The sequence below is a fragment of the Grammomys surdaster genome, unplaced genomic scaffold (genome assembly GCF_004785775.1).
Source record: "Grammomys surdaster isolate TR1022 unplaced genomic scaffold, NIH_TR_1.0 880, whole genome shotgun sequence".
NCBI lineage: Eukaryota > Metazoa > Chordata > Mammalia > Rodentia > Muridae > Grammomys > Grammomys surdaster.
In genome coordinates this window covers 56,662-80,303 of record NW_021605299.1, presented here as the reverse complement: position 1 = coordinate 80,303, position 23,642 = coordinate 56,662, and the positions used below count along the sequence as shown (strand labels likewise).

Genomic DNA, 23,642 nt, shown 5'->3' with positions numbered 1-23,642 from the left:
CACCTTTCAATGACATGAAGTGACCCCTTGTTGAGGTAGGCAGAATGTGATAGGACTGCCTGCTGCTTCCAGTTGTGTTCTGTCATCAACTCACATAGGCCAACTCCACAGAAATGACAAATGACTGCTTTCCCAAACTAATTTCACTGCAAGTGTTTTTTCATATTGCAAAGGGAGGGATGCCAAGCCCATCTTTATAATTATGGGTAACTCAAGTCCTTGTTTTTCTGTATCCTTAAGGTACCAAGGGGGTGGGGGGGTGATGTGTGCCTCACCCTTAGACCTTCCATTCCAAGTCATGCCTTGTGCCAGGTGCAACTTTCTGTGTCCTTCACCTCCCATGTCATCAATAGATGTGGGGGTCTAACACACCAAATGTCCACAATGGAAACATCTCAAGAAATCAGTGGACCTTGTACCTCCCAGCTTGACTAGCACATAGTAAGGCTCAGTACTACGAAAGTACCAGGAACTCTACAGGCTCCATTTAGTCCTTACCACACCTTAGTTATTAACAAGCCAGGGACAAGCAAGAGGCAGTCAAAACACTTTATTGGCAGAATAAAAAAGTGCAGCATGGGAAAATGAGATTTTCCTCTTGGGGGGCATCTAGCACACGCTATGGGGGAAACAGCAGGGCTTTAAAAACTGGCTCAGACAAAGGTAATCCGTGTCTTTGATGTATTGACCTGCCAGACATTTAGCTCTTCATATTCATCCAGAGCTGCCTGGAACTGGGCTGGTGTGAAGCCACGTGATATGCAGCGCTGTTCTGCCTCAGAAAAGCGGACACTCCGCCCCCCTGACACCAATTCCCGGACTGTAGCAAATATCACATCTGCTGGCCTCTGGGTCCTGAAAGACATGGATGGAAAAAGGTTAAAGTGCAAGGCTACAACAGTAGCAATCAGAATCAAAATCCTGAGGGCAAACTTGTATGTGTGCAGAAGCCAAAAAGATAGTGCCCAGCTCAATTAAGTTAAGTGCCCCAATTTCATTCATTTTTCACTAAGAAACTCACCTAGCTGTTTGTCCCTTTTCGCCTAGAAGGGAGTCTTTTGACATCTCCATCAACCTTATGGCTTCATTGACATCTTCCTTCTCCACAATGTCTACCATCCGAAGGCGAGCCTAAGGGGAAGGCATGGAAAAGATGGGGACAGGAGGGGAGGAGGGGGATGAAGTCAAGGATCTTTGCTCCAGCTTCCAGCCTGGGCAAGCCACATTGCCTATTCATAGAACAAAAATGGGGATTCCTCCCTGCCCCCCAACATCTGCAGTGTTGGGCCGGCACTGTCAGACCGAGACAAGTGCAATGCCCAGGGCAGCGTCCAGCAATTGCCCAAGTCTCCGCCTCTCAACACTGGCCAGTCCCGGTGGGTGTTCAGCTGTCCTGTGAGGGAGACCAGAGCCTTCTGAACTCCACTGGGCTCCCCCATCATGACAAATAGAGCCTGGGGTGCTCAGCTAGGGCCACTGTCAGAGGTTGTGTCCTGGGGGCTCGGGAAGTGCTAGCTCAGCAGTAGGTCAGGTAATTACACTACCTGCACGAACAGCACTTTGGAGCCCCCATGACTAAGGTCCAAGAGGGGAGGACAGAATGGAGATTTCTAAGATCATATCTAGGACATCAGGAATTCAAGTCCTTCCACCCCTCCTGGATTCAAGCAGCAAGCAACCTTTCCCTCCGTGGGCGTTGCATGTGCCCTGCTGGAGCAGCAAGTACCCACAGTGCGGTAGCACAGAGAGGACCACTATCTGCACTGTCAGCACTTTAGTCCCAGCAGGGCTGGTGGGAGGGAGGAGGCAGCGTGAGGATCATTAGGTGAGGTGGCAGGCAAGGGTCAGCCTTCCAGCTGTCAGGGACCCAGCACTCACCAGAGCAGTGGAAAGTCGGAGAATGGCCAGCAGGGTCCGGGCAGAAGTATAGGTGGCATCCTTACTGGCCCGGGCCTCTCGCCTCATCTCCACATATGCTGCAGTGATGTAGTCGGCCAGAGATTCAGGCACTGTGGGCTGCCTCTCGTGGCACATGGCTATGTACCGTCTGTGGGAAACAAGGCTCATGGGAAAATGGACAGGCATGCTCTATCAGAGATTCCCCACTTAATACTCTATGCTAGAAGTAGACAGCTATTTGCTTAGGCATAACTGAGGGATTTCTCCAAATAGGGCTGCCAGGACTCTTTAAGTAACTTCCAACTTTTTAGGAAAATGACATTTGCATTCAGAGGATTTAAACTTAACTCCTCTGAACTTGTCACACAAGGGAACAGATTTCAGAGACATAGTGAAAATCAATTTAGAAACCTGCACATCAGGAGCAGATCATGGCAGTCATCTGTGCCATGGAAGCAGACATGGCCTAGGACAGGATGAAGATGGTGAGGAAGGTTCTTTTATATGGGTGAGGGGAGTAGTTTTGGAGACATCTCTAACCACAGTAGCTGGATTATATAAGGCCTGCTGCTCTGTCACCCCAAACCAGAAAAAAGTTTCTGATGATCCTTGCCTCGTGTGGCTAAGCTACAAAGCTAGACCCAGGCTCACTATTCTCAGCTACTTTGAAGGAGGAGTAGGTAAATACACTGTCTCTCTCAAGATTGAAAGCTTTTCAGACACACTTGGCATAAGACAATGCCACACATGAATACTCCCAGAACATACCCATCCTCACCCCTCCTACCTCATAAGTTTCATGTCCAAAGGTTCAAATTGGGCAGGGGGCTGTCGGCTGTGCTGGTGGACATAGGTGATATGCTGGGCCAACCTGGAGAGAAGACAGGCAACATTCTTTTTTCTTTTTTTTTGGTTTTTTCGAGACAGGGTTTCTCTGTATAGCCCGGGCTGTCCTGGAACTCACTCTGTAGACCAGGCCAGCTTTGAACTCAGAAATCCGCCTGGACAGGCGGATTATTTAGAGCTGTCGCACCCTGAGATTTTGACTCACTATCCCTTTTTAGCCCCACCTCTTCTCCAAAGCATGGCATATAGGCCTCCCAGAAAACCCTCAACATCTCAGCTCCAACCTTCTATCTCCCCTGTGCAGACAAGGAAAGGTGTTTAGTGTGTCTGTACACAGACAAGGCAGTGGTTTTCTGATTTTACCTCCCTGTCCCAAAGTTACTTAAATGGGCTCTTTATGGGTGCTATATACTTCATTCACCGGAGGTCATTGTCTCTGTCGGGCCGGTCTTGAATCAGCCAGAGGAGGTCGAATCGAGAAAGCAGGGCAGCAGGAAGCTGTATGTTCTGCTCCAAACTACGGCGGGGGTTATACCGTCCATAGGCAGGGTTGGCAGCAGCCAGGATAGAGCATCGGGCATTGAGTGTGGTGAGAATTCCTGCCTTGGCAATGGAGATGGTCTGCTGCTCCATAACCTCATGGATGGCTGTGCGGTCAGCTTCAGCCATCTTGTCAAACTCATCAATGCAGCACACGCCCTGGTCAGCCAGCACCAGGGCACCACCCTCTAAGGTCAGTTCCCCACTCACAGGGTCTCTCAACACAGCTGCTGTGAGCCCTACACCAGAGGAGCCCCGGCCTGTTGTGTACTGACCTGCAAAGAGAAACAGCAAACTGCTGAAGGAACTGCTTCCAGAGGCCTTAGTTTTTAACCAAATACCAAGTCCCATGCCTGCCCATACTCACTTCGGGGCGCCAGGCGGTCGATGTAAGACAGGAGCTGAGATTTGGCCACACCGGGATCTCCCATAAGGCAGATGTGGATGTTTCCTAGCAAATGAGAAGGAAGACTGAGTGACACTCTCTACTCAAATTGTCTACCAACAGGGACGAGCACTTGAGATCTGGTTCCCTTCCCAAAGTCCACACTATGTCCCCTTAAGTTGTCATGGATTCATGGGATACTTTTTCACCCTCTTGAAGAATTCTGCTGTCCTAAGACTTGTTCTTTTTACCTCTTATCTTCATGCCTTGAGGAGACTGGTCCACACCACCCACCAGGAGCAGTAACAGTGCTTTCTTCACATCTTCATGACCGTAGATCTCCGGAGCAATAGAAGCAGCTAGCTTTTCATAGAAATCTTCCTCTACAAAAAAATTAAGCCATAGCATTTTCTTCAGGACAAAAGCTAGGATGAGAAGTCAACTATCAACTTGAGCTCATGGCCTCTCTCACCTGCAATCTGTTTCAGCTCCTCTGTGCTTAGCTCTCCGGCCCCAGAGACATCATCCTCACTCTTCGTCATCTTCACAATCCGGTGGGCTTCCAGGTAAGTTTCTGAGAGTAAACCCTGAGCAGAAGAATACCAGTATACAGATGCATTCCTTTTAAATTCCTCATCACCAGATTCCTTGAGAATTGTTTAACCACAAGTTCCATCTTACTGGTTTTACTTTTCTGAGGGTGTAGATCGAGTTGGTGGATGAGGTGTAAAAGGTAGCTATTTCCTCATTTCAAAACACCCTCACCTGTGCCATCTGTTGGAAACCTGTGCGCAGGACTGGCAAGAAGATACCAGTGACGCTGACATGATCACCAGGCTGGGCAATTCTCGTATTCTCTCCTTCTAGAACCACTGTGATGCTACGAGGGATGTTTCCCACAGGAACTTGGTCACTCTAAGAGATTGAGGGGTAGGAGGAGGGCAAGACAGAACACAGGAGAAAAATGAGGCAGAGACCTGATCCAACTGACCATCACCCTGGAAGATGTCTATTTTATGTAAGACTCAGCCAGCCCAACCTGGAAGACTTCAGGAAGGAAGCTGAGTTCTTACCCTAATCCCAACACAACCAGAAATTCAATTAAACATTTTCTGATTAAGAGCAAATATAAAAAAAAATTGTAGGTAAATCTCTTTCCAAATCTTTCTTCCTGCAGTTTCATAACCAGCTGCAGGACTCATAACCCCCAAACTCACATGTTCTTGAATCTTCATTTCCTGGAATTTAATAAATTTGGAGCCGCGAGTCTGTAGGTACAGCCGCCCCCCTGAGCGGTTGGTTTGGCACTCCTGGCTGGGGCACATGATCAGAGGCATGAAGGTGGGAGACTGGATCTAGAAACAAGAAAGGAAACCGGAAATCAAGTCTTACAATCACCACAGGAATCATTTCTGTTCTCTGTCAAGACATTTTGAAAGTATTAGGATCCCCTTGAAATTTTCTCAAAACAACCAGAGATCAAAAGAATTAAAAAACAATACCGAAAACAATCTTTGCAAAAGTCTGGGAGAAAACAAGATTGTAATCAGTGGAATGGATTATTTACTTCAAGGACAGAGATTTTCCTTTTCCTACTGTATACTTACTGGTTGGTAGGTCTCTGCCCCACACTGATCGCAAGTGTATGTGGCCACCACCATCCTGGGCTTGACTTCAGACACACGAGTGACAATCCCACGTACAGTTAACAATTTCCCCACAGAATCAGCTCGTACTTCCCGGATCACTCGAGGCTTACTGCTACTTGGGCCTTGGAAATACAACTCACTAAGAGAAAGAAACACTTATCAGCAAGGTCCAGAGCAAGGCCCTGCCTTTTCCCACAAAGATACTCACAATCTACGCATGAGCTCAGAGGGATACTGGTTTTGGGGGTTCCGGGCTGCCCCAGGGTCTCTGCTTCGCTGTTCCATCATCAACCGGTGTTCAATGTAAACATCCAGGACATCCTTATTCACCACCTAAAAAGAAGAGAGGAAGCATGAGGGCTAGGACAGAAAGGAAAACAGAGGGCACCAGGCAGAAGAGCTCAGAAACCAGCCACCACCTCCTTCTCCTTGTACTCAGGCAGAAGCTCCTGCACAACATCAGCAAACAGCTTTGAGTAGCGCTTGGCGTTCTCGCAGATTGAGTCGACCAACTCAGGGTCATCTTCAGTCACATCATCTAGGTCCACGTACAGTGCCACTTGTTCCCGATGAGCCAGATGAACCTGAGGTAAGGAAAAGACAGCAACACTTTAGGGTCCAGTTCACCTCACCCACAAAAGCTCTTCTACGTCACTGACCTACCTCCAGAGGGGAAAAGAACAGAACACAGTCCATCACCGTGGTAGGTGTTTATAATCCCAATATTTAGGATTTGAAAGCCAACAGAACGAGGATCTCAAAGCCAACCTTAGCTATGTAACTATATAGGGTGTTCTTGATGCTGGTCTGTGCCACACAAAAACTATCCCTAAAACCCAAAAGCTAGGAATGGAAGATGGTTCAGCAGGTTAGACACTTGCCATCTAGCCAGGTGATCTGCGTTTGCTCTCCAGAACACACATGGTGGGAGAACAGATTCCTACACATTGTCTTTTTGACCTCCACACATGCTAAGGCATGCCCATTTGAGCACAAACATACAGGAATACACACAACTAAAAGAGCTAAGAAAACCCGAAAGCAAAAACAAAAAAACCCCCAACCTTGTATAAGAACAATCAAAATCAAGTCATTCACTGAGAGCCACGCTTACTATAACAAGATAGGGCATCGTATACAAGTTCTTACAAGCCACCCCACTCCCCAGAACACATCTCCTGAGACTTACCAACTGGGCCCCATATTTGAATTGCTTCTTTCCAAGCTCATCATCATAATAAAACTCTTTCAGGAACTTCTTAACTTTTTCTACAAATATAAAGTAAAAAACAAATCTTTGTGGACCACTGCTGCCAAGCCTACAGATCGGCGTTCAATCCCTGGGGCCCACCCACAGGTTGGAAGAGAACCCACTTGTCCAGCACCCACTTGTAAGCTGTGATATGCCCGTGCAAACGCGCGGGCTCACACACACAATAATGTAGCAAAAAAAAAAAAAAATCAAAAAACTATCATTCTTCCTTTTGGATTCTTTATTTCAAACTCTTAACGGAAACCTAAGAAACTCGCTTTCATTTAAGACGGGGACCTATGAACTAGTTAGTTGAATGAACATTCAAAACAAGTCTACCAAGTTCTCCCCAAAGTAGGTAGTGCTCCTTTCACAAGTCTGTTTTTACAGAGGAACCTCGGTCAGCTACAAGAGTCTTACCCAACCTTCCCACAAGAGAATTCCACTCTCTTAGTTAGGAATCTAAGTTTCTTCAATTCTCTCAGGTCGCTCACAATCGACTAAAGACTCTCGGCTCTGCCTCTACGAGTACAACTCTTTTCCTTCGGCTCCCGCCAGGACGTCTGCCACTAGGCCTCCTCAGCACCCCACGCCCCACTCCCGCCACTGCTTCCGCTCTTAGTAAACAAAGAAGCACATGGGCCCGGACTCCAGCCGCCTCACAGCCCAGGATTCCTCCGCCCGAGACGGGTGGCCGTGCGGGGATTGGCCAGAACGCCAAAGGGCCACTCGGGTCCACCACACTGCCACCTCTCGCCGCCAGGCGCCCAGCCTCCCAATTCCAGGCACGCCCCTACCTACAGCAACTATCTCCGATGCCACCGCGCGGAAGGACACTGTTTACACACGACTGTCCCTCGATCGGGTAGCGCCACTTCCGCCCGCCTCTACTTCCGCTTTGAGGGCGGCCGAAAACAACCAATCGCGGCGCGTAGCGGTCTGGCAAGCCCCGCCTCTGGATTCCGGCGCGTCTCGGGTGGACGCGGGAATTCACTAGCGCCCCAAGGCGCAGAGGCTGGCCCAGTAGTCCAGTCCCTCAGGCCATGTATAGAAGGTTCCACGTCATCCGGTCTCTCCCGAGCGCAGACCCTCTTTGTGCTCTCCACTGGGTTTTCTCCATGACACAACCACATCACCTTTTCCAGGCAGGATTGCTCCCTCCATCCTTGATGCCCATGCTTATTCCAGGCACAGTTCGCCTGTCCCCATAGATCATAGATCCCGGCTCCCCCCAAGACTCCAGCTCCCCTCAACAGGTGTAGGTAGAGAAGTTTCCCTCCGAGGACGCCGTCCCCAGCCCCCGAGCATTACCTTTCTCGATCGCGTAGTCCTTTAGCGCCATCGCTGCGGAGGACAGTGCGGAAGGACTCGAAGGGCTCAGAAATCGCACTCCGGGGAAGCAGAAAACGAGCGCGCGGCGGGATGTAGCCGTCCAACCGAAATTGGCGCGAAACGTCCTCACCCATGTGACCCATACGGCTAAGAACCGGCCAATCAGAGAGGGGTGTTCCCAACCGCTGCCGGCCCCTAATTTTAACCAATCACTGGACGAATCTAGATTGAATGACAGGGGCGAGGGGGCGGCCCGGTGGAAGATTGCCAGATGCTGGAGGGTTGGGCACCCGGTTTCCCGCGGTTCGAAATTAATGCTCGCGAGTGTGTGTGGGAGGAGTATTTCTTAAAGCGCCAGCCTCCGTGCGGCCTTTTGTTCCGCGTCTGCAAGGCGGGGTGGGTTCAACTTTCACCGTTTTCTCGTCTAACCTCCGGAACGATCATGATTTCCCAGTTCTTCATTTTGTCCTCCAAGGGGGACCCGCTGATCTATAAAGACTGTATCCTTTGACCCGGGAAGACGGGATAGGTAGCTGGGTAGAAATCGAGCCCAGATCAGTCTGTGTCGCCTGCTCCTTAACTATCTTTCCACCTGGCTAGTCCGCGGGGACAGTGGTGGTCGTGATGTGGCGGAGCTCTTCTACCGGAAGCTGACGGGACTACCTGGAGGCGAGTCCCCGGTTGTCATGGTAACTACTGTGGCGGGCGAGCAGGGGCTTAGAACTGTGGAGGTGGGTGGGTGCCTCATCTCTCCCCGTCAAGGGCAGCTTGGTAGGAAGCTTTAAGGGAGGGAGGATTCGTTTCTCCAAGTAAGATAAATGTGTTGAGTACTAACAAGAGGCCAGATACAGAGCTTAGCACCCCCGTCTCTTGACTGTCAGCAACTCTGAGAGGTAGGTACTACCTTTACACATTAGGCAGCCAGGTCTTAGGTCTCAGGGATCGTCCAGAGTCACACTTTCTACCGTCACTAGTAGAGACCTCAGGGTGCCATCTTGTAGGCTATATTAATACAATTCTGGTCTTTTGCTAATGCCTCTGTCCTCAACTCTGCCTCAGTATCACGATGATCGTCATTTCATTCACATCAGACACAGTGGTCTCTATTTGGTGGCCACAACCTCAGAAAACGTCTCTCCTTTCAGCCTTCTGGAGCTGCTTTCCCGGTGAGTGGGACTGGGACAGGCAGTCCTTAAGAAGGAGGGCCTGTGAGGTTTATTCACACATAATGTGCTGTGTTTCCTTAGGTTAGCCACCCTCTTGGGTGACTACTGTGGCTCACTCAATGAGGGAACCATCTCACGTAATGTGGCGCTTGTCTACGAACTCTTGGATGAAGTGCTGGTAAACCCCAAAACTTCCCTCTTTCTAAAAATGTGTACATTTTGATATGTGTATATATATGTGTCTGCCCACACCACTGCACATGTGTGGAGTTCAGAGAACAACTTACTGGAGTTAGGTCTCTTCTACTTGTAGGGTCTGCTTAAATCCACCATAACTCAAGCACTAGGTCAATGCAAATAACAAAAATGTATTATAATCATGCCAATATTGATAGATCAGGGCTGTAGAACAGACTCCAGAAATGAATTACAACCCTGAAGAGAAATTACCTAGCATATTTAAAGGATGACACTTCAAAGTAAAGGGGAGTGGATGAACTGTATCACTGTCCAATCATATTTTGACATAAGGGGTTGAGCAAGGGGAACTTTCGCCAATCAGATTAGGAGTAGTTTTCTGGGCTTGGGAACATGAGCTTAGTTGATCTTGCCAGCAAGATGGAGAAGCTGTCCTTGAGGTGTCTGAACTCAAACAACTGTTCCCTTACAAGCTGTCCCTGAGATGGCTAGACTCAGACATCTGTGTACAAGTTGTCCCTAAGATGTCTGGACTCAGACAACTGTTTATAACAGAAGCTGTTCAGCTATTGGGAAGTCCCCAGCTCCCCTAGGGCCTTGAATTTAGTTTCTCCTTATGATTAAGTGGAGTCTGAGAATAAAGTGATAGTGTTTAGAATAAGTTGCTTTTGCTTGTTTCCAACCAACATACTGTCTAGGTCCCTGGGATTGAACTAAGGTTGGCTGGCTTGGTAGCAAGCACCACAGAGCCATCTCACAGGATCTCTGTCTGTCTGTCTGTCTGTCTCCCTCCATGTGTGTGTCCTTTTCTTTACTGTTGGATAATATCGGGTATTGGTCCTAACCTTGTTCAAGACAAGTCCGTGCCTTTAATATACCAGCATCCAGAGGTAGATGGATCACTATGATTTTTGAGGCATTCCCAGCCTACATAATGAGCTGGAGGCCAGCCAGGGTTGCCATAGTGGCACACTCAGGATGCAGAGGCAGGTGAGTGAATCTCTTGACTTCAAAGCCAGCTTGATCTACAGAGTGAGTTCCAGGACAGCTAGGGTTACACAGAGAAATCCTGTCCTGAGAAAAATAAAAATCAAAACAAAGAAAGGAAAAGGGAAGGTCTCTTTGTTCTCCAGTGCAGGTATGCTAAGCTAACCAGCCTGCAAGCGTCCTGCGGTTCTCCTGTCTCTGCTTCCCATCTCTGAATGGGGACGCTGGAATTATAGATGCTGAATATCATGTCCACCTTCTTTTTTTTTTTTTTTTTTTTTTTTTCTTCTTCGAGACAGGGTTTCTCTGTGTAGCCCTGGCTGTCCTGGAACTCACTCTGTAGACCAGGCTAGCCTCGAACTCTCGAACTCAGAAATCCGCCTGCCTCTGCCTCCCAAGTGCTGGGATTAAAGGCGTGTGCCACCACCGCCCGGCCTATGTCCACCTTCTTATTTACTTAAGTTTCAGGGATTGAGTTCAGGTCCACACACTCAATCAGCGAGCCTTTTACCCAGTGAACCATCTCCCTAGCCCCAAGGACTCTGTTCTTTTGTCCCATGCTACCATGAAGAAATGTCCTTTCTTACGGAGTTCGTGGTTAGGAGGCTACATCCACACCATTTCAACTCTTCCTGTCCATTAGGACTATGGCTATGTACAGACTACATCCACAGAGATGCTGAGGAACTTCATCCAGACTGAAGCTGTGGTCAGCAAGCCCTTCAGCCTCTTTGACCTCAGCAGTGTTGGACTGGTCAGTAGCTGGGAAAGAAGAGGGGCAGGAGGGTTGGCTGTGAGCATCAGAGCTGAAGATTAGTTGCCTTGGGTGCTTTACAGTTTGGGGCAGAGACACAGCAGAACAGAGTGGCTCCAAGCAGTGCAGCTAGCCGCCCCGTCTTGTCCAGTCGTTCTGACCAGGTAAGGGAAGGATCGGTGAGGCCAGACTTGAATTTTTTGTCCTAAGACCCTGAAGTCCAAGAATTTCGTCTTATCTTTCTACTCCCTTTAGACATGGTATTCTTTCCTTTACCCCTGGGCTCACATTCCAGGACTCTACTTCAACTCTCCTGTCCCTTCATCTGCCGCTTATTTTATGCATGTGTGTATGTGTGTGTGTGTGCAGAGCATGCTTTTGTGTGGGGGCCAAAGGATCAGGCCTTTGATGTCATCCTCAGGAATGCCATCCATCCGCCTCCTTTGAAACAGGATCTTTCACTAGCCTGGAGCTCACTGACTAGGCGGGACTGGATGGCCTACCAGTGAGCCTCAGGGGTCTGCATCTCGTCACCTCCCTAGTGTATGTAGGTTATACGTTACCTATAATAACCTATAGTACCTTGGCATTCACATGGATTTTAAGGATAAGACTCAGATCATCATATTTATGTGACAAATACTTTTTTTTCCTGTTCTTTTGTTTTTTTGAGACAGGCTCTCCTTTGGTCCTTCAACCTTGTAATGCAGGCCAGTCTTGAATTCATGGTAGTCCTCCTGCCTCAGCTTCCCAAGTGCTGAAATTACAGGCATGTGTCACCATGCTTGTCATTGCCTGTCCATTTAAAAAGGTTTTCAGGCTAGGTGTTGTGGTTCATGCTTTTTATCCCAGCACTTGGGAGGCAGAGGCAGGTAGAAGTCTCTGAGTTCAAAGCCAGCCTGGTCCACAAAGCAAGTCCAGGACAGCCAGGGCTCTTTTACACAGAGAAACCCTGTCTCAACCAAAAAAACAAAACAAAACAAAACAAAACAAAACAAAACAAAACAGGTGTTCAGCTCTATAACTCAAAATCTCTCTTTCTTAGAGCCAAAAGAATGAGGTGTTTTTGGATGTGGTGGAGAGGCTGTCTGTACTGATTGCGTCTAATGTAAGTGTGGGCTCCCGCTCTTGGACTCGAAGGGTAGTGCTCCTTGGGGAAGGCTGAGCTTAACTTTCCTTCCACCTCCAGGGGTCGTTGTTGAAGGTGGATGTCCAAGGAGAGATCCGGCTCAAGAGCTTCCTTCCCAGTGGTTCTGGTGAGGACCAGTGGTGAGGTGTGGTGCAGACTTCTTGTGATGTGTATGCTGGTATTTGCTATCCCTTTTCTCATGTCCTTTCCTCCCACAGAGATATGCATTGGCTTGACAGAAGAATTTTGCGTTGGAAAGTCAGAACTGAGAGGTAAGGAGAGCATGAGTTTTTCCCTTCAAAAAAATATGGAGAGAAGTTGGAAATGTCTCTTTTCTGAAACATGGGTCAGGAGAACTGTCTCCTTCTCGTGGCAGGTTATGGGCCAGGGATTCGAGTTGATGAGGTGTCATTCCATAGCTCTGTCAATCTAGATGAGTTTGAGTCTCATCGGGTCCTCCGCCTGCAGCCGCCTCATGGCGAGGTCAGATTCAGGGTATATTCCCGGTGTATTCCATCCACCAAGGGGAGGGAGGCAGGACCAATGCAAGACCAACCTGACCTGTCCCTCTTTGGCCTCAGCTGACTGTGATGAGATACCAGCTCTCTGATGACCTCCCCTCACCACTTCCTTTCCGGCTCTTTCCCTCTGTACAATGGGACCAAGGCTCAGGCCGGTGAGACTATTTCCTGTGTTTTAGAACTACTCCAAGCTATACGTGTTCCCAGGGCTTAATATGGAAGGGTCGTGGTAAAGATGATAGGATATAGGTTGGGAAAAATCTTGGCTAATGTTTTCGGGATGGACCTCAGCCCTTTCCCTCCTTGGGGTACAATTTACCCAGTCTTGTCCCATGGAGGCCCTGGATTAGCAGTGAGGGGAGGTCAATAGGATATGATGTAATTGTATGCCACCCTTTCCAGGCTCCAGGTTTACCTCAAGTTACGGTGTGACCTGCCCCCAAAGAGGTAAGGGTTGGAACTGGTTAAATTGGACATGGTGGCACACACCTATAATCCCATCGCTTGGGAGATAGAAGGGTCAGGAGATCAGGGCCAACCTCAAATACATAGGGAGTTGGGAGGCCAGGTTGGGCTCCATAAGACACTGTCTCAGGAAACAAAACACAAAAAAGAGTGGGGGTTAGTCAAGCCCAGTTCAGCTGTATGGGACAGAAAATAGGCCCAAGGACCTGCTAATTCTTCCTCCAGATGGGTCCACTAAAGCTTTGTAGTGTGTGGTGTGTACCTGTAATCTCAGCAGATGGGAGACAGAAACAGAAGGTTCACCAGTTATGAAGCCAGTCCTCATCTCAAAACAACCAGTCATTTGCATCCACCAACTTTATATTCCAGTTGAGTTAGAGGTGGGAACGCATCTGTGCTGAACTCTTATGGAGGCATAGAAAAGGGGCTGGGGTGTCGGTCAGTGTGCAGAGAGAGTGTTTGCTTAGCATGCAGAGCCCTGCCTTTGATCCTCAGCACCTCAGACAGTGTGGTGCTGCACACCTGTAATCCTAGCAGTGGAGGAAGCAGAGGCAGGAGAATCAGAAGTTCAAAGTCATTCTCAGCCGTTTGACTGTCTCAAGAGCAGTGCACACAGAAAGGTCCAGGGTAAGACACTGCCACCCTGGGGCTGACTCTTCCTTTCCTCTTCGCAGCCAAGCTCTCAACGTTCATCTGCACCTTCCCCTGCCTCGAGGGGTTGTCAGGTCAGCATGCTTGCTGGGAAGACTCCCTGGGTAGAGCCTCTGCTCTACCTAGGAAGTAGCCACTTAGTTCATCATCTTCCCTGTCCACCATCCAGCCTGTCTCAGGAACTGAGCAGCCCAGATCAGAAGGCAGAGCTGGGAGAAGGAGCCCTTCACTGGGATCTGCCTCGGGTACAAGGAGGCTCTCAACTCTCTGGCCTTTTCCAGGTATGCACTGTTGATCCTCACACACCTTCTCTACAGCCCAGTCCTCCTGCTGCTGGGTAGCTGTCTAGCCTCACCTTTTCTCTGTTTCATTTACAGATGGATGTCCCTGGCTCGCAGGGACCTCCTAGCCATGGGCCTTCCCCCTCAGCTTCCCCCTTGGGGCTGGGTCCTGCCAGCCTCTCCTTTGAACTCCCTCGGCACACATGCTCTGGCCTCCAGGTTCGATTCCTCAGACTGTCCTTTAGCGCCTGTGGTAATGCCAACCCTCACAAGTGGGTTCGACATCTAAGCCACAGCAATGCCTATGTAATTCGGATCTGAAGCTTCCCAAACAAGGATATGGACAGCAACGTTAGCAGGCAGTTGAATGGGAAGAGGACATTTTCTTTCTTGTGACTTTGGATCTGGACAGGAAGGTTCCATGGACTCACCCCATCTGTGACACAGGGAGGCTCACAAACTTACAAATCCAACTTTTATTCTGAGGAACTTACTGTACAGTATCTAAAAAGAAAGTCACTGGGGAAAAGTTCTTCCTCCTTCATCCCTCACACGTTGTTTGTGTGTGTAGGAATCTGCAGAAGAGAGGAGGTCAGCACATGTGACAATATCACAGAGCAGTCTGGGGAGAGCCAGGTCCAGTAGGTTGGGAGCCATTAGCCTTTGGAGTCCCTGGAGCTGGAGGGGGACTGTCCCCAGCTTCCTGCTTCCCCCCACAGAGGGCACTGCCCCCAAGTGGTGATGGTGAAGAAGATGAAGGGGGGACTGGAGAAGGATGAGAAGGAGGGCCTCCTTTGCCTTCCCCTGTTGGGGGAAGAGAGACCACAATGTATTTCTGAACACTGCCAGGACCAGCAGGGGCTGTGCTTGGGGGTGCAGTGGTAGCAGTGGAGACCAGCTTGACGATGGGCTGCACGCTGGGAACCGTGGTGGTGACAGGAGAGGTAGTGGTAGAGCCTGAGCCAGGAGCTGAGGTGCTGAGGGACAGGACCTGAGGGAGAAAGGAGGGCCTGGGGTCACGTCCTTAGTTCCCCCAGAATCCTTTTCCAGGTACCTGCTGTTGACCCATGCCCTCTGCTCCCACCTTCCCTTGTAGTCCCCAGTGAATGAATGGTCAAGACTGCTGCTAGCTTGAGGCCTCCAAGATCCTGATAAGCGGCTCTCGTGCCATCTGAGTTTGAGCCTGAAGGGATTAGGTCACAACTTGGAGGTTTCCCCAGGGTGCTGCTCACATCCCTCACCATGGCTCCACATACCTGCTGGGTTGATGAGGCACTGGAAGATGAGGACATTACGATAAACTTGGTTGGAGGAGGAGAAGGCTGAGGAGGGGCAGCAGCTCTCGCAGACACCAGTGTCTGGACAGGCAAGGCAATGGAGCCAGGGACCTTCAATAAGCCAGGGGTGCGAGGGCCTGGCTGAGGGGCCTGTGAGAGGGTCAGTGTGGGCCGAGGCTATGAAGAGACACAGGAAGAAAATGTTAACATTGAAGGCAGACCTCGGTCACTCTTGGTAGTTCTTCATTGGGGGTAGGAGTGGGGTCCAGCTCCCTGAGACTGCTGGCAAGTCCTATCCCAAACCTGGGTCCCTGTACATTTCCTGTCAGCAGCTGACCTGTGTGATGGTGAGTGTGGTCCTGTTGACCTGCTGAGCTTGTAGAGCAGCCTGGGCCCTGGCCTTCACCACATGGGAGCAGAGAAGGGGCCCAAGGGACCCAAATTCTCCCCGGTAGGCATCCTGATTGTCAGGTGGAGGGCGCAGCTTCGCCAGGACTGGGGCACAGTGTTTCTGTAGAGGAGGTAAAGTAAGGGCTGGTATCCTCCCCAAAGGTGAGAGGGGAGCTCCTCGACTGCTGTCAGAAGCCACAGTGAGAGGCTATGCTTCTATAAGGGCATTCCATCAGAGCTGGGTGTGGTGGTTCATGCCTGTGGTCCCAGCACTTGAGCTGAAGCAGAAAGGTCATTGAGTTCTAGGTTAGCCAGAGCTACATAGAGAACTCCAGGCTAGGCTGAGCAGGTGTCATATCTCAAAGTAAAGAGGGCCAAAGAGAATATAGCTCATTGGTAGAGTGTTTTGTAAACATGCATATGGCCCTAGGTCCAATTCCCAGCAGCACAAGAATGGGGGACTGGAGAGGTAGCTCAGAGGTTTAGTCCTCAGAGGGTGGTTGCTCACAAGCATCCTCTAGTTGCAGATCTGTTACCTTCCTCTGGCTTCTGTGGGCACCTGTACCCATGGTGTTCATTCATGAGCATATAAAAATAAAACGGGATGATTTTAGTTGGTGTGGTGGTGCATTCCTATAATCTTAGCACTCAGAAGACAGGTAACAGGATGGCCACATGGCCAGGTCGGTCTACCTTACAAGTTCCAGACTAGCCAAGGTTGTACAGCAAGATCCTATCTATAGGAGTCAACAAATTCTAACATAAAAGACTGTTTCCTTTCACAATGATCAACTGATGCAGACAGGATTTGCTGTGTCTGCTGACGACATATATGGTGTTCATGTGCCTTGTGCAGAGTGAGCCGTAGAGTGAGACAAGCAGGATGAAGGCGGTGTGGTCCACAAGTTAGTGACTATCAACAGTTTCTGTTTGTGCCTAGCTTTCCGTATGCACAATAGTGCCAGCCTCTCAAGAGTAAAAGAGTAAGATGTGCCTCGTGCTTGCTAAACACTGTAGCCATGTTTGTGGGAGCTGAGGGTGGGCTGGTGGGAAGAAAGAGAGGGTATGGTGGAGGCTCATCACCAGGAGAAGGCTCTGCACATGGTCTGCTCCAATACGGTCGATGTTGCTCAGCACAGGTCCATCCAAGACACTGCGGATCCGTTCCCCTTCTTGCTGCAGCCTTGGTAGAATTAACGTCTTAATCACCTGGTGGGAATGAAGGGGAGAATCCCAGGCTAAAAGGTCACCCAAGGCCTCTCCCACACCATATGTAACTGCCCCTCTCCCAGCTCTTCCTGGAGACTAACATCGTGTCCCAGCTCGGCCAGGCCTGCAATGGAGCCATATCGAGTTGTCCATGGAGTCTTCTCATCTACCCAGCTCTGTAGAGAAAAAGAAGATCCCAGAGTTAAAGGTTTAGAAAGGGTAATGGCTAAACCAGGCTTGGTGGTACATGACTGATCTTGGCACATAGGAGGTAGAGACAGGAAGATTCGAAGTTTAAAACCATCCTCAAGAGCCAGGCAGTGGTGGTGCACGCCTTTAACCCAAGCACTTGGGAGGCAGAGACAGGCAGATTTCTGAGTTCGAGGCCAGCCTGGTCTACCGAGTGAGTTCCAGGACAGCCAGGGCTACATAGAGAAACCCTGTCTCGAAAAACCAAAAAAAAAAAGAAAAGAAAAAAGAAAAAAAGAAATCCAGCCTGGTCTAGAGTGAGTTCCAGGACAGCCAGGGCTATACAGAGAAACCCTGTCTCGAAAAACAAAAACAAACAAAACCCTGAAAAAAAAAATCCTCAAACCAGGCATGATGGCACACACCTTTAATCCCAGCACTTAGTAGGCAAAGGCAGGTGGATCTTTTGAGTTTGAGTCCTGGACAGCCAGGGCTACACACAGAAAAACCCTACCTCAAAAAACAAAAAAGCCATCCTTGGTTATACAGCAAGTTTAAGGCCTGCCTGGGGTAGGTGACACACTGTTTCAAAAAAGAGATGGCTGCCAAGCAGTGGTGGCACATGCCTTTGATCCTAGGACTCACAGAAGACAGGCAGGTGGATCTGTGAGTTCAAGGCCAAACCTGGCCTACAGAGCAAGTTCCAGGGCAGCCTGGGTTACACAGAGAAACTCTTGACTCAAAAAAAAAAGAAAAACTGGAAAGGGGGGGGGGGAGACAGGCTAACTGGGAAGGATTGACATCACCTATAAACACAAAACATTAAGATACAGAGGTTCAAGTCCCTTGGGCCCAATCTCCATGGCTCCAGTCTCTGTGTTCCAGGTATCATTTCTGCTTCAAGGTGGGTGAAGCTCTCTTTCATGGGGATAGCCCTAAAGGGATGGTCTGCATCATCTGATACACTTTTGGCACTTACCTTGGTAAAGGTCTTAGTGATTCGGGATTGGATGTTGTTGGTGGTTGTGCTGAAATGTTTACAGATCTGGGCCACTAGTCGGGCAGCAAAATCCCGGAGTGCCCAGTGATTGTCCACATCTGGCCGCAGGCACAGCTGTCTACTCACAATGCAGGTCATTACTGCTGGAATCAGCTCGTGCACCTGAGAGAGACCAAGCTCTGTCAGCCAGTTCTGATACCTGACCTCTTGTGGTAAGGTTGGCAGAAGGGTCCCTGACCCTGGAAAAGACAGGAGGCAAGACCACTCACATATTTCTCTAGATACAGTGTGGGGTTGTCCATCAGGGCCTTCACCATACGCATCAGGTAGATGAGCAAGGCCAGGTTATTCTGAACCACATTCACACGGACCTAGGAGAGGGAAAATTGATGATGGGTGCAGAGACCCCTAAGATGAACTTCCCTTGCCATCCCCCTCCCTTACGGCCTCATCATGGGTCTGGCCTTTCCCAGTTCTCTCACCCCCTCTGAGATAAAGGTACTGAACCGTGGTAGCATCTGATAGAGCCCCGGGTCCGTGGCAATGCTCTGCAGAGCTTCCTGTGGGAGGGGTCAGTGAGTTAGGTAGGACCACTTACTGTAAAAAAACTACCCTTGTTCCAGGAAGACTCTTCCTCTGTGTGAAGGGAAGCCAGAGGGCTAGCTTACCGCTCTCTTGGCCTCACAGGATCCCACACAGGCTTCCGTGATCTCCTTGTAATACAGCTGCTGCTCCACAGACAGCTCATGGATACTGCGGGGCTTCAGGCGGAAAGGGGCCCCCTCCAGCAAGGGAGGTGCCTTCTTTTCTTTTCCTGTGTGAATTGGAAGACAGGCTTGAAAAAGAAAACTCTGCCTGGGGAGATAGCTCAATCAGTATAGTGCTTGCCTTAAAAAAATACAAGGTAGATAGCACATGAGGACTGACTGCTAAGATGATCCTCCAGCCTACACAGATACACACACACACACACACACACACACACACACGTCTGTGCCTACACACATGAACACCTGTACACATGTCAAAAATAAAAAAGTAAGCTTCAGAAGAGGCTTCTGTATAAGACAAACCCTCACCGCAACATGCAGCCCTTCTGTAGGCTCTGGGCCTTTCTGAGGTTCCTTTATCTGTGACCTTCACTGAGGACCATCTTGCTTTGGAATAAGAGTAGGAAGGGGCCTGGCCAGGATACTGACCTTTGCCATCAGCTGCAGCTGCCCCTTGACCTTTGCCTTTCAAGGGTCCATCTTCTTCTTGGCCTGGCTTTGCTGACTTCAGGGGTTCTGTGGCCTCAGCCTTCTGCTGCTCTTTGGGAGCTGGTGGGAAAGTGGTCACAGTAGGAGTGATGAGAAGGTAGGAGGAGCCCTGGAGGGCCAGGGATGGGGAAAGAGAGTAAGGGCAATAAGAGAATAAAAGGAGATCTGGGTAAGGAAAATCTTACCTGGGGGTGGATTCTCTGGTATAGCTGGCTGGCAGCCTTCAATGCTCAGCCAATGAGCTGTAAGGAAGATGTCAAGCTAAGTTCTGGGTATGTACACTGGGGAGTAACCCTGTATGAAGGAAGGTGTATGGCCCTTCCTGGTGTCATTGCCATTCACACACTGGACGGTTCTTTTCTTGTCAAGTGCCTCCCAGTCACATGCTTCCTTCCCCTCCTCCCTGGGCACCCAGCTCTACCCCTCCCCCCACCTTTGAGGCAGACATCCAGAGGCACCCGAGGCAGAGGGGTGTTGATGATATCACTTAGATCCACTTCCTTCTCTTCATAGAAGTACAGCTCCCGGCCTCCACCAGAGGCAAACCGGAAAGGGATGAACTCCTGAGCATGGAAGCCATACAGTGGCTACACCAGGAGACAGACAGAGAAAGACGTGAGAAACAGCTCAAGGGAGGCATGGCTACACGTACATTGTCTCCCCACTCTAAAACCGCCTGTCTCCTTTAAGCCCCTCCAAATCACCTCCACATTCTTTAACTTCAATGCATAGTCAATGTCACTGGTAGTGAGCTTCTGCCGTTTCCCCATGTGCATGAACTTCAAAGCATCCTAGGGCGTGGGAAGGAAAGAGATTTTGTTTTTGTTTTCAGAGACAGGGTTATCTCTGTGTAGCCCTGACTCTCCTGGAACTCACCATGTATACCAGGCTGGCCTCCAACTCAGCATCACATAAACAAGACATGGTATTATTAGAACCTCAAACCCAGCAGTGGGACGTGGAGGCAGGAGGGTCAGAAGTTTAAGGCAGCCAGGCAGTGGTGGCGCACGCCTTTAATCCCAGCACTTGAGAGGCAGAGGCAGGCGGATTTCTGAGTTTGAGAGTTCGAGGCTAGCCTGGTCTACAGAGTGAGTTCCAGGACAGCCAGGGATACACAGAGAAACCCTGTCTCGAAAAACAAAAAAAAACAAAAAACAAAACAAAAAAAAAACAAGAAGAAGTTTAAGGCTATCCTTAGTTACATAGTAGGTTGGATTGTTGGCACAAAGCAAAGCTGAACAAAAACAAGAGTTACCTGGGCAATCTCCTTGATGCGGTAGCTGACCTCATCTGTCAGTAGCTGACAAGTCTCCTCCTGAATCTGAGCAATACCCATGGATTCTGCCACCACCTTCATGGACTCAGAGGGCAGCACAGTGTTGCTGAGTTTCAGCTTCTTCTCCTCAGCCATGCTGGAATTCCAGCTCCTGTCCCTGGAAGGATGCCTCCCCAGGGTGGAGAGATGGAGATCCTGACAATGGGATGGGACAAGATAAAAAGGAAAACAATTCAAAGCCTACATCTGAGTTCCCTCCTTGCTTGCAGTTCTCAGAGCAAAGTTACCAAATAGTTTGGTCTTTCCTTTTTCTTTTAGACACGGGGGCTCACTATGTAGCCCTGACAGTTCTAATTCCAGCCTCCTGCTTCTGCCTTTCAAGTACTGGGATTATAGGCATGTATTAACATGCCCAATGAAAATTTGTTTGTTTGCTCTTAATTTAGGGGACAGGATTTCTGTAGGCACGCCCTAAACTCTGTAATAAAAGATAGTCTTGATTCTAGAGTCTTTTGCTTCTGCCTTCCTAATTCTAGGATAATAGCCGTGTACCTCCACAGTTTTGTGGTGGTGGGAAATACTCTAACAACTGAGCTACACCTCCAGACGTTTGTCCCCTACCCTTCCACCCGGAGGCTGTGTAACCCTAGCTGACCTGGAACTGACTTGCTTTGTAGGCCAGGCTGAACTCAAATTCAGACATCCAACTGCCTCTTGCCTCCTGGATGACTGATTGGATGATGGGATTAAAGGCGTGTACCACCACTGCCTGGCTCAGGCTCGCGAGTGCACCGCACTCTCTCTCTCTCTGGCTCAGGCATTCCCCCCTCCCCCTCCTGAAATAGGGCCTCTTGTAGCCTAGGCTAGTGTCTTACTCCATATGTAGCTGAGAATGACCCTGAACTCCTGGTACTGCTACTTCCCAAGTGCTGGGGCTGTAGGCATGTGTCACCACATCCAGCATAACTCATTCTTATCTGGATGCTTGAATCAAATCCACCAGGTAAGGGTTGGAAGATGCGGCTCAGTGGTAAGGTACATAGCATGCAATGGGCCTGGGGTTGATTCCCAGCACTGTTTTAAAACCTACCAGGCAGCACAACCAGACCCCATCACCTACTGCCTGCTGAACTCAGTCCCTGGACAAGGTGTTCCTATTTCCATCTTACCCTTCTTGCATTTGTTCCTTAAAACCAAAGTGGTCTGTCAAAATACAAACTAGATAACTCTTTCCTATTATGGTTCCCCTTTGACATAAAACCCTTTCAAGGCCCTCCCTTCAAGATCTGTCTGTTGTCCAGGTGTAGGGATCAACACTTCTAATTTCAATGGACTTTTAACAGACCTGAGACCCAATTGTCGAAGGGCTGCTTAACATGTGAAAGGCTTTAGATTTAATCTAGAGTGATTGGTATGTGCTTGTAATCCCAGCACTCTCGAGGCTAAAGTGGGAGACAGCAAGTTTGATGCCAGTCTGAGCTATGCAATAAGTTCCTGTCTAAAGTGGTTTTTTTTTTCTTTTTCTCTCATATCTCTGATCACCTGTCCCTCCTTCTCCCACTTTACCCTGTCACATCCTCCTCCTTGCTGTCCTTTAAATCTGACAAACATGCATTTGGCTTTATAGGTTTTATTATGTTCTTCCTAAATGTGTTTGGCTGACTACCTGATCCCACCACCTCTCTTTAGGAGCAGGTCTCCTATAACCCCGCCCCCACTCCCCAGTGGCTTCAAATTCACTATGTAGACAACACTGGTCTTAATTCCTGGTCCTTTGGCCTCTACCTCCCAAGTGCTGGGATTACAAGCACATACCAATCACTCTAGATTAAATCTAAGGCCTTTCACATGTTAAGCAACACTTCTACAATTGGGTCTCAGGCTTGTCTGGAACTCATTCTGTGGCCTTGATTTGGAGATTCTCCTGCCTTTTACAGCTGTTTACCAAGCCTGGCTATCATTTCTTCTTGTTTATCATCCTTACCCCACCAGTCGACAGGAATATGTCTGTTATGTTCACTGGCCTATCTGGTGCCTAGATTGATACCTAAGACATTGTTAAATATATGAATTTTAAGTCTTAAAGGTGTAAGTGGTCAATAAATACTTGGTATAACAATTACCAAAATGAAAAAGACACAGACTCAAGCTTGGAGTTTACTCTGTGGTCAAAAGGAAAGGAGCTTGCCTGACACTGGACACGAGAAGATCAACCTCAAGAGTGTTCAGAACTGAGTGCTAGGGACTGGTTCTTTTCATCCCAAGTCTTCTCATACTTTTGTTAAATCTTGTCTACAGGAAATACAATTATTCAGCACATACTATGTACCTGGTGCCAGGTATACAAGAAGTAGTCGGGTCTCAGTCCCCTGCGGTACCCTTGCCTCTAAGGGTTCATAAAACACTCTAGCAGCCTCGGGAGTTTCTCAGATCAGTGGAAGAGACAGGAAGACTTCTCAGAGGACGGATAACTTGAGCTATATCTGTGTATCATTTTTCTCAGCAGGGAAGTGATTCGAAGATTTCCCCAGGCAGCGCTACAGGAGGGTCACAATCCACTACATCTCCCCAACATCCTTCCAGTGCAATCACGCACAGGGTCCCCACGAGCACGGACACACAACCAACCGTCCTCTTCCCAGTCCTCACATGGGCCCTTTCAAAGGGTCTCCTCCCGGATACACCTCAGACCTTCCCCCGCCAGCCAAGCACCGGGAGCAGTAAAAGCCTCTCACCGCTGCTAAGGCGCCGCTCACCCGGCGCTCGGCGCCATCTTGGCCCCGCCCCCTGGCAGGAGTAGGTCCTGGCAGAAGCCAAGAACTTATCACTCCTCTTCCCTATGTCAAAATAGACCATATCGATTCACAGTTTGAAATTATATAAAAATTACATTCTACGTGTATGTGCAAAGATCATATTACTCCATTCTAATTACTTCAATTTGTATCTTCTATACCCAGCTGCCAGGACCTTCAGGAGGCGCCACA

At 49.2% G+C, this 23,642-nt stretch overlaps 3 protein-coding genes across 9 annotated transcripts; 1 reads left to right on the top strand and 2 right to left on the bottom strand.

Moving 5' to 3' along the window:
- Positions 1–535: 535 nt before the first annotated feature.
- Positions 536–8,034, bottom strand: Mcm7 (minichromosome maintenance complex component 7). Of its 5 annotated transcripts, none has more exons than XM_028782788.1 (15): positions 7,883–8,034; positions 6,509–6,588; positions 5,739–5,903; positions 5,528–5,652; positions 5,278–5,458; positions 4,888–5,025; positions 4,436–4,585; positions 4,143–4,257; positions 3,922–4,053; positions 3,653–3,736; positions 3,167–3,560; positions 2,687–2,770; positions 1,879–2,047; positions 1,022–1,131; positions 536–855 (listed from the first exon to the last, which is right to left on the bottom strand). In XM_028782788.1, the coding sequence occupies exons 1-15, from the start codon at positions 7,911–7,913 to the stop codon at positions 654–656; spliced, it is 2,160 nt and encodes a 719-aa protein (XP_028638621.1). In that variant the 5' UTR covers positions 7,914–8,034; the 3' UTR covers positions 536–653. The 5 variants fall into 5 exon arrangements, with proteins under 5 accessions (XP_028638621.1, XP_028638623.1, XP_028638622.1 ...); XM_028782790.1 differs by lacking the exon at positions 7,883–8,034 and adding an exon at positions 7,373–7,456; XM_028782789.1 differs by lacking the exon at positions 7,883–8,034 and adding an exon at positions 6,992–7,447.
- A 149-nt stretch (positions 8,035–8,183) lies between these two features.
- On the top strand, positions 8,184–16,335 carry Ap4m1 (adaptor related protein complex 4 subunit mu 1). 2 transcript variants are annotated; one of them, XM_028782785.1, is made up of 15 exons: positions 8,184–8,403; positions 8,504–8,592; positions 8,963–9,069; positions 9,151–9,247; positions 10,898–11,008; positions 11,092–11,172; positions 12,054–12,116; positions 12,198–12,264; positions 12,356–12,409; positions 12,514–12,620; positions 12,719–12,813; positions 13,061–13,105; positions 13,798–13,848; positions 13,944–14,055; positions 14,152–16,335. In XM_028782785.1, exons 1-15 carry the CDS (start codon positions 8,346–8,348, stop codon positions 14,374–14,376), a joined length of 1,362 nt encoding a protein of 453 aa, XP_028638618.1. In that variant the 5' UTR covers positions 8,184–8,345; the 3' UTR covers positions 14,377–16,335. The 2 variants fall into 2 exon arrangements, with proteins under 2 accessions (XP_028638618.1, XP_028638620.1); XM_028782787.1 differs by lacking the exon at positions 12,054–12,116 and having other exon boundaries at positions 8,294–8,403.
- Positions 14,514–23,439, bottom strand: Taf6 (TATA-box binding protein associated factor 6). Of its 2 annotated transcripts, none has more exons than XM_028782783.1 (15): positions 23,391–23,439; positions 20,635–20,850; positions 20,084–20,170; positions 19,813–19,966; positions 19,565–19,621; positions 19,320–19,439; positions 18,789–18,934; positions 18,603–18,680; positions 18,390–18,491; positions 18,100–18,282; positions 17,033–17,107; positions 16,806–16,931; positions 15,670–15,843; positions 15,312–15,509; positions 14,514–15,046 (listed from the first exon to the last, which is right to left on the bottom strand). In XM_028782783.1, the coding sequence occupies exons 2-15, from the start codon at positions 20,788–20,790 to the stop codon at positions 14,666–14,668; spliced, it is 2,037 nt and encodes a 678-aa protein (XP_028638616.1). In that variant the 5' UTR covers positions 20,791–20,850; positions 23,391–23,439; the 3' UTR covers positions 14,514–14,665. The 2 variants fall into 2 exon arrangements, with proteins under 2 accessions (XP_028638616.1, XP_028638617.1); XM_028782784.1 differs by lacking the exon at positions 23,391–23,439 and adding an exon at positions 22,985–23,338.
- Between the last annotated feature and the right edge of the window lie 203 nt (positions 23,440–23,642).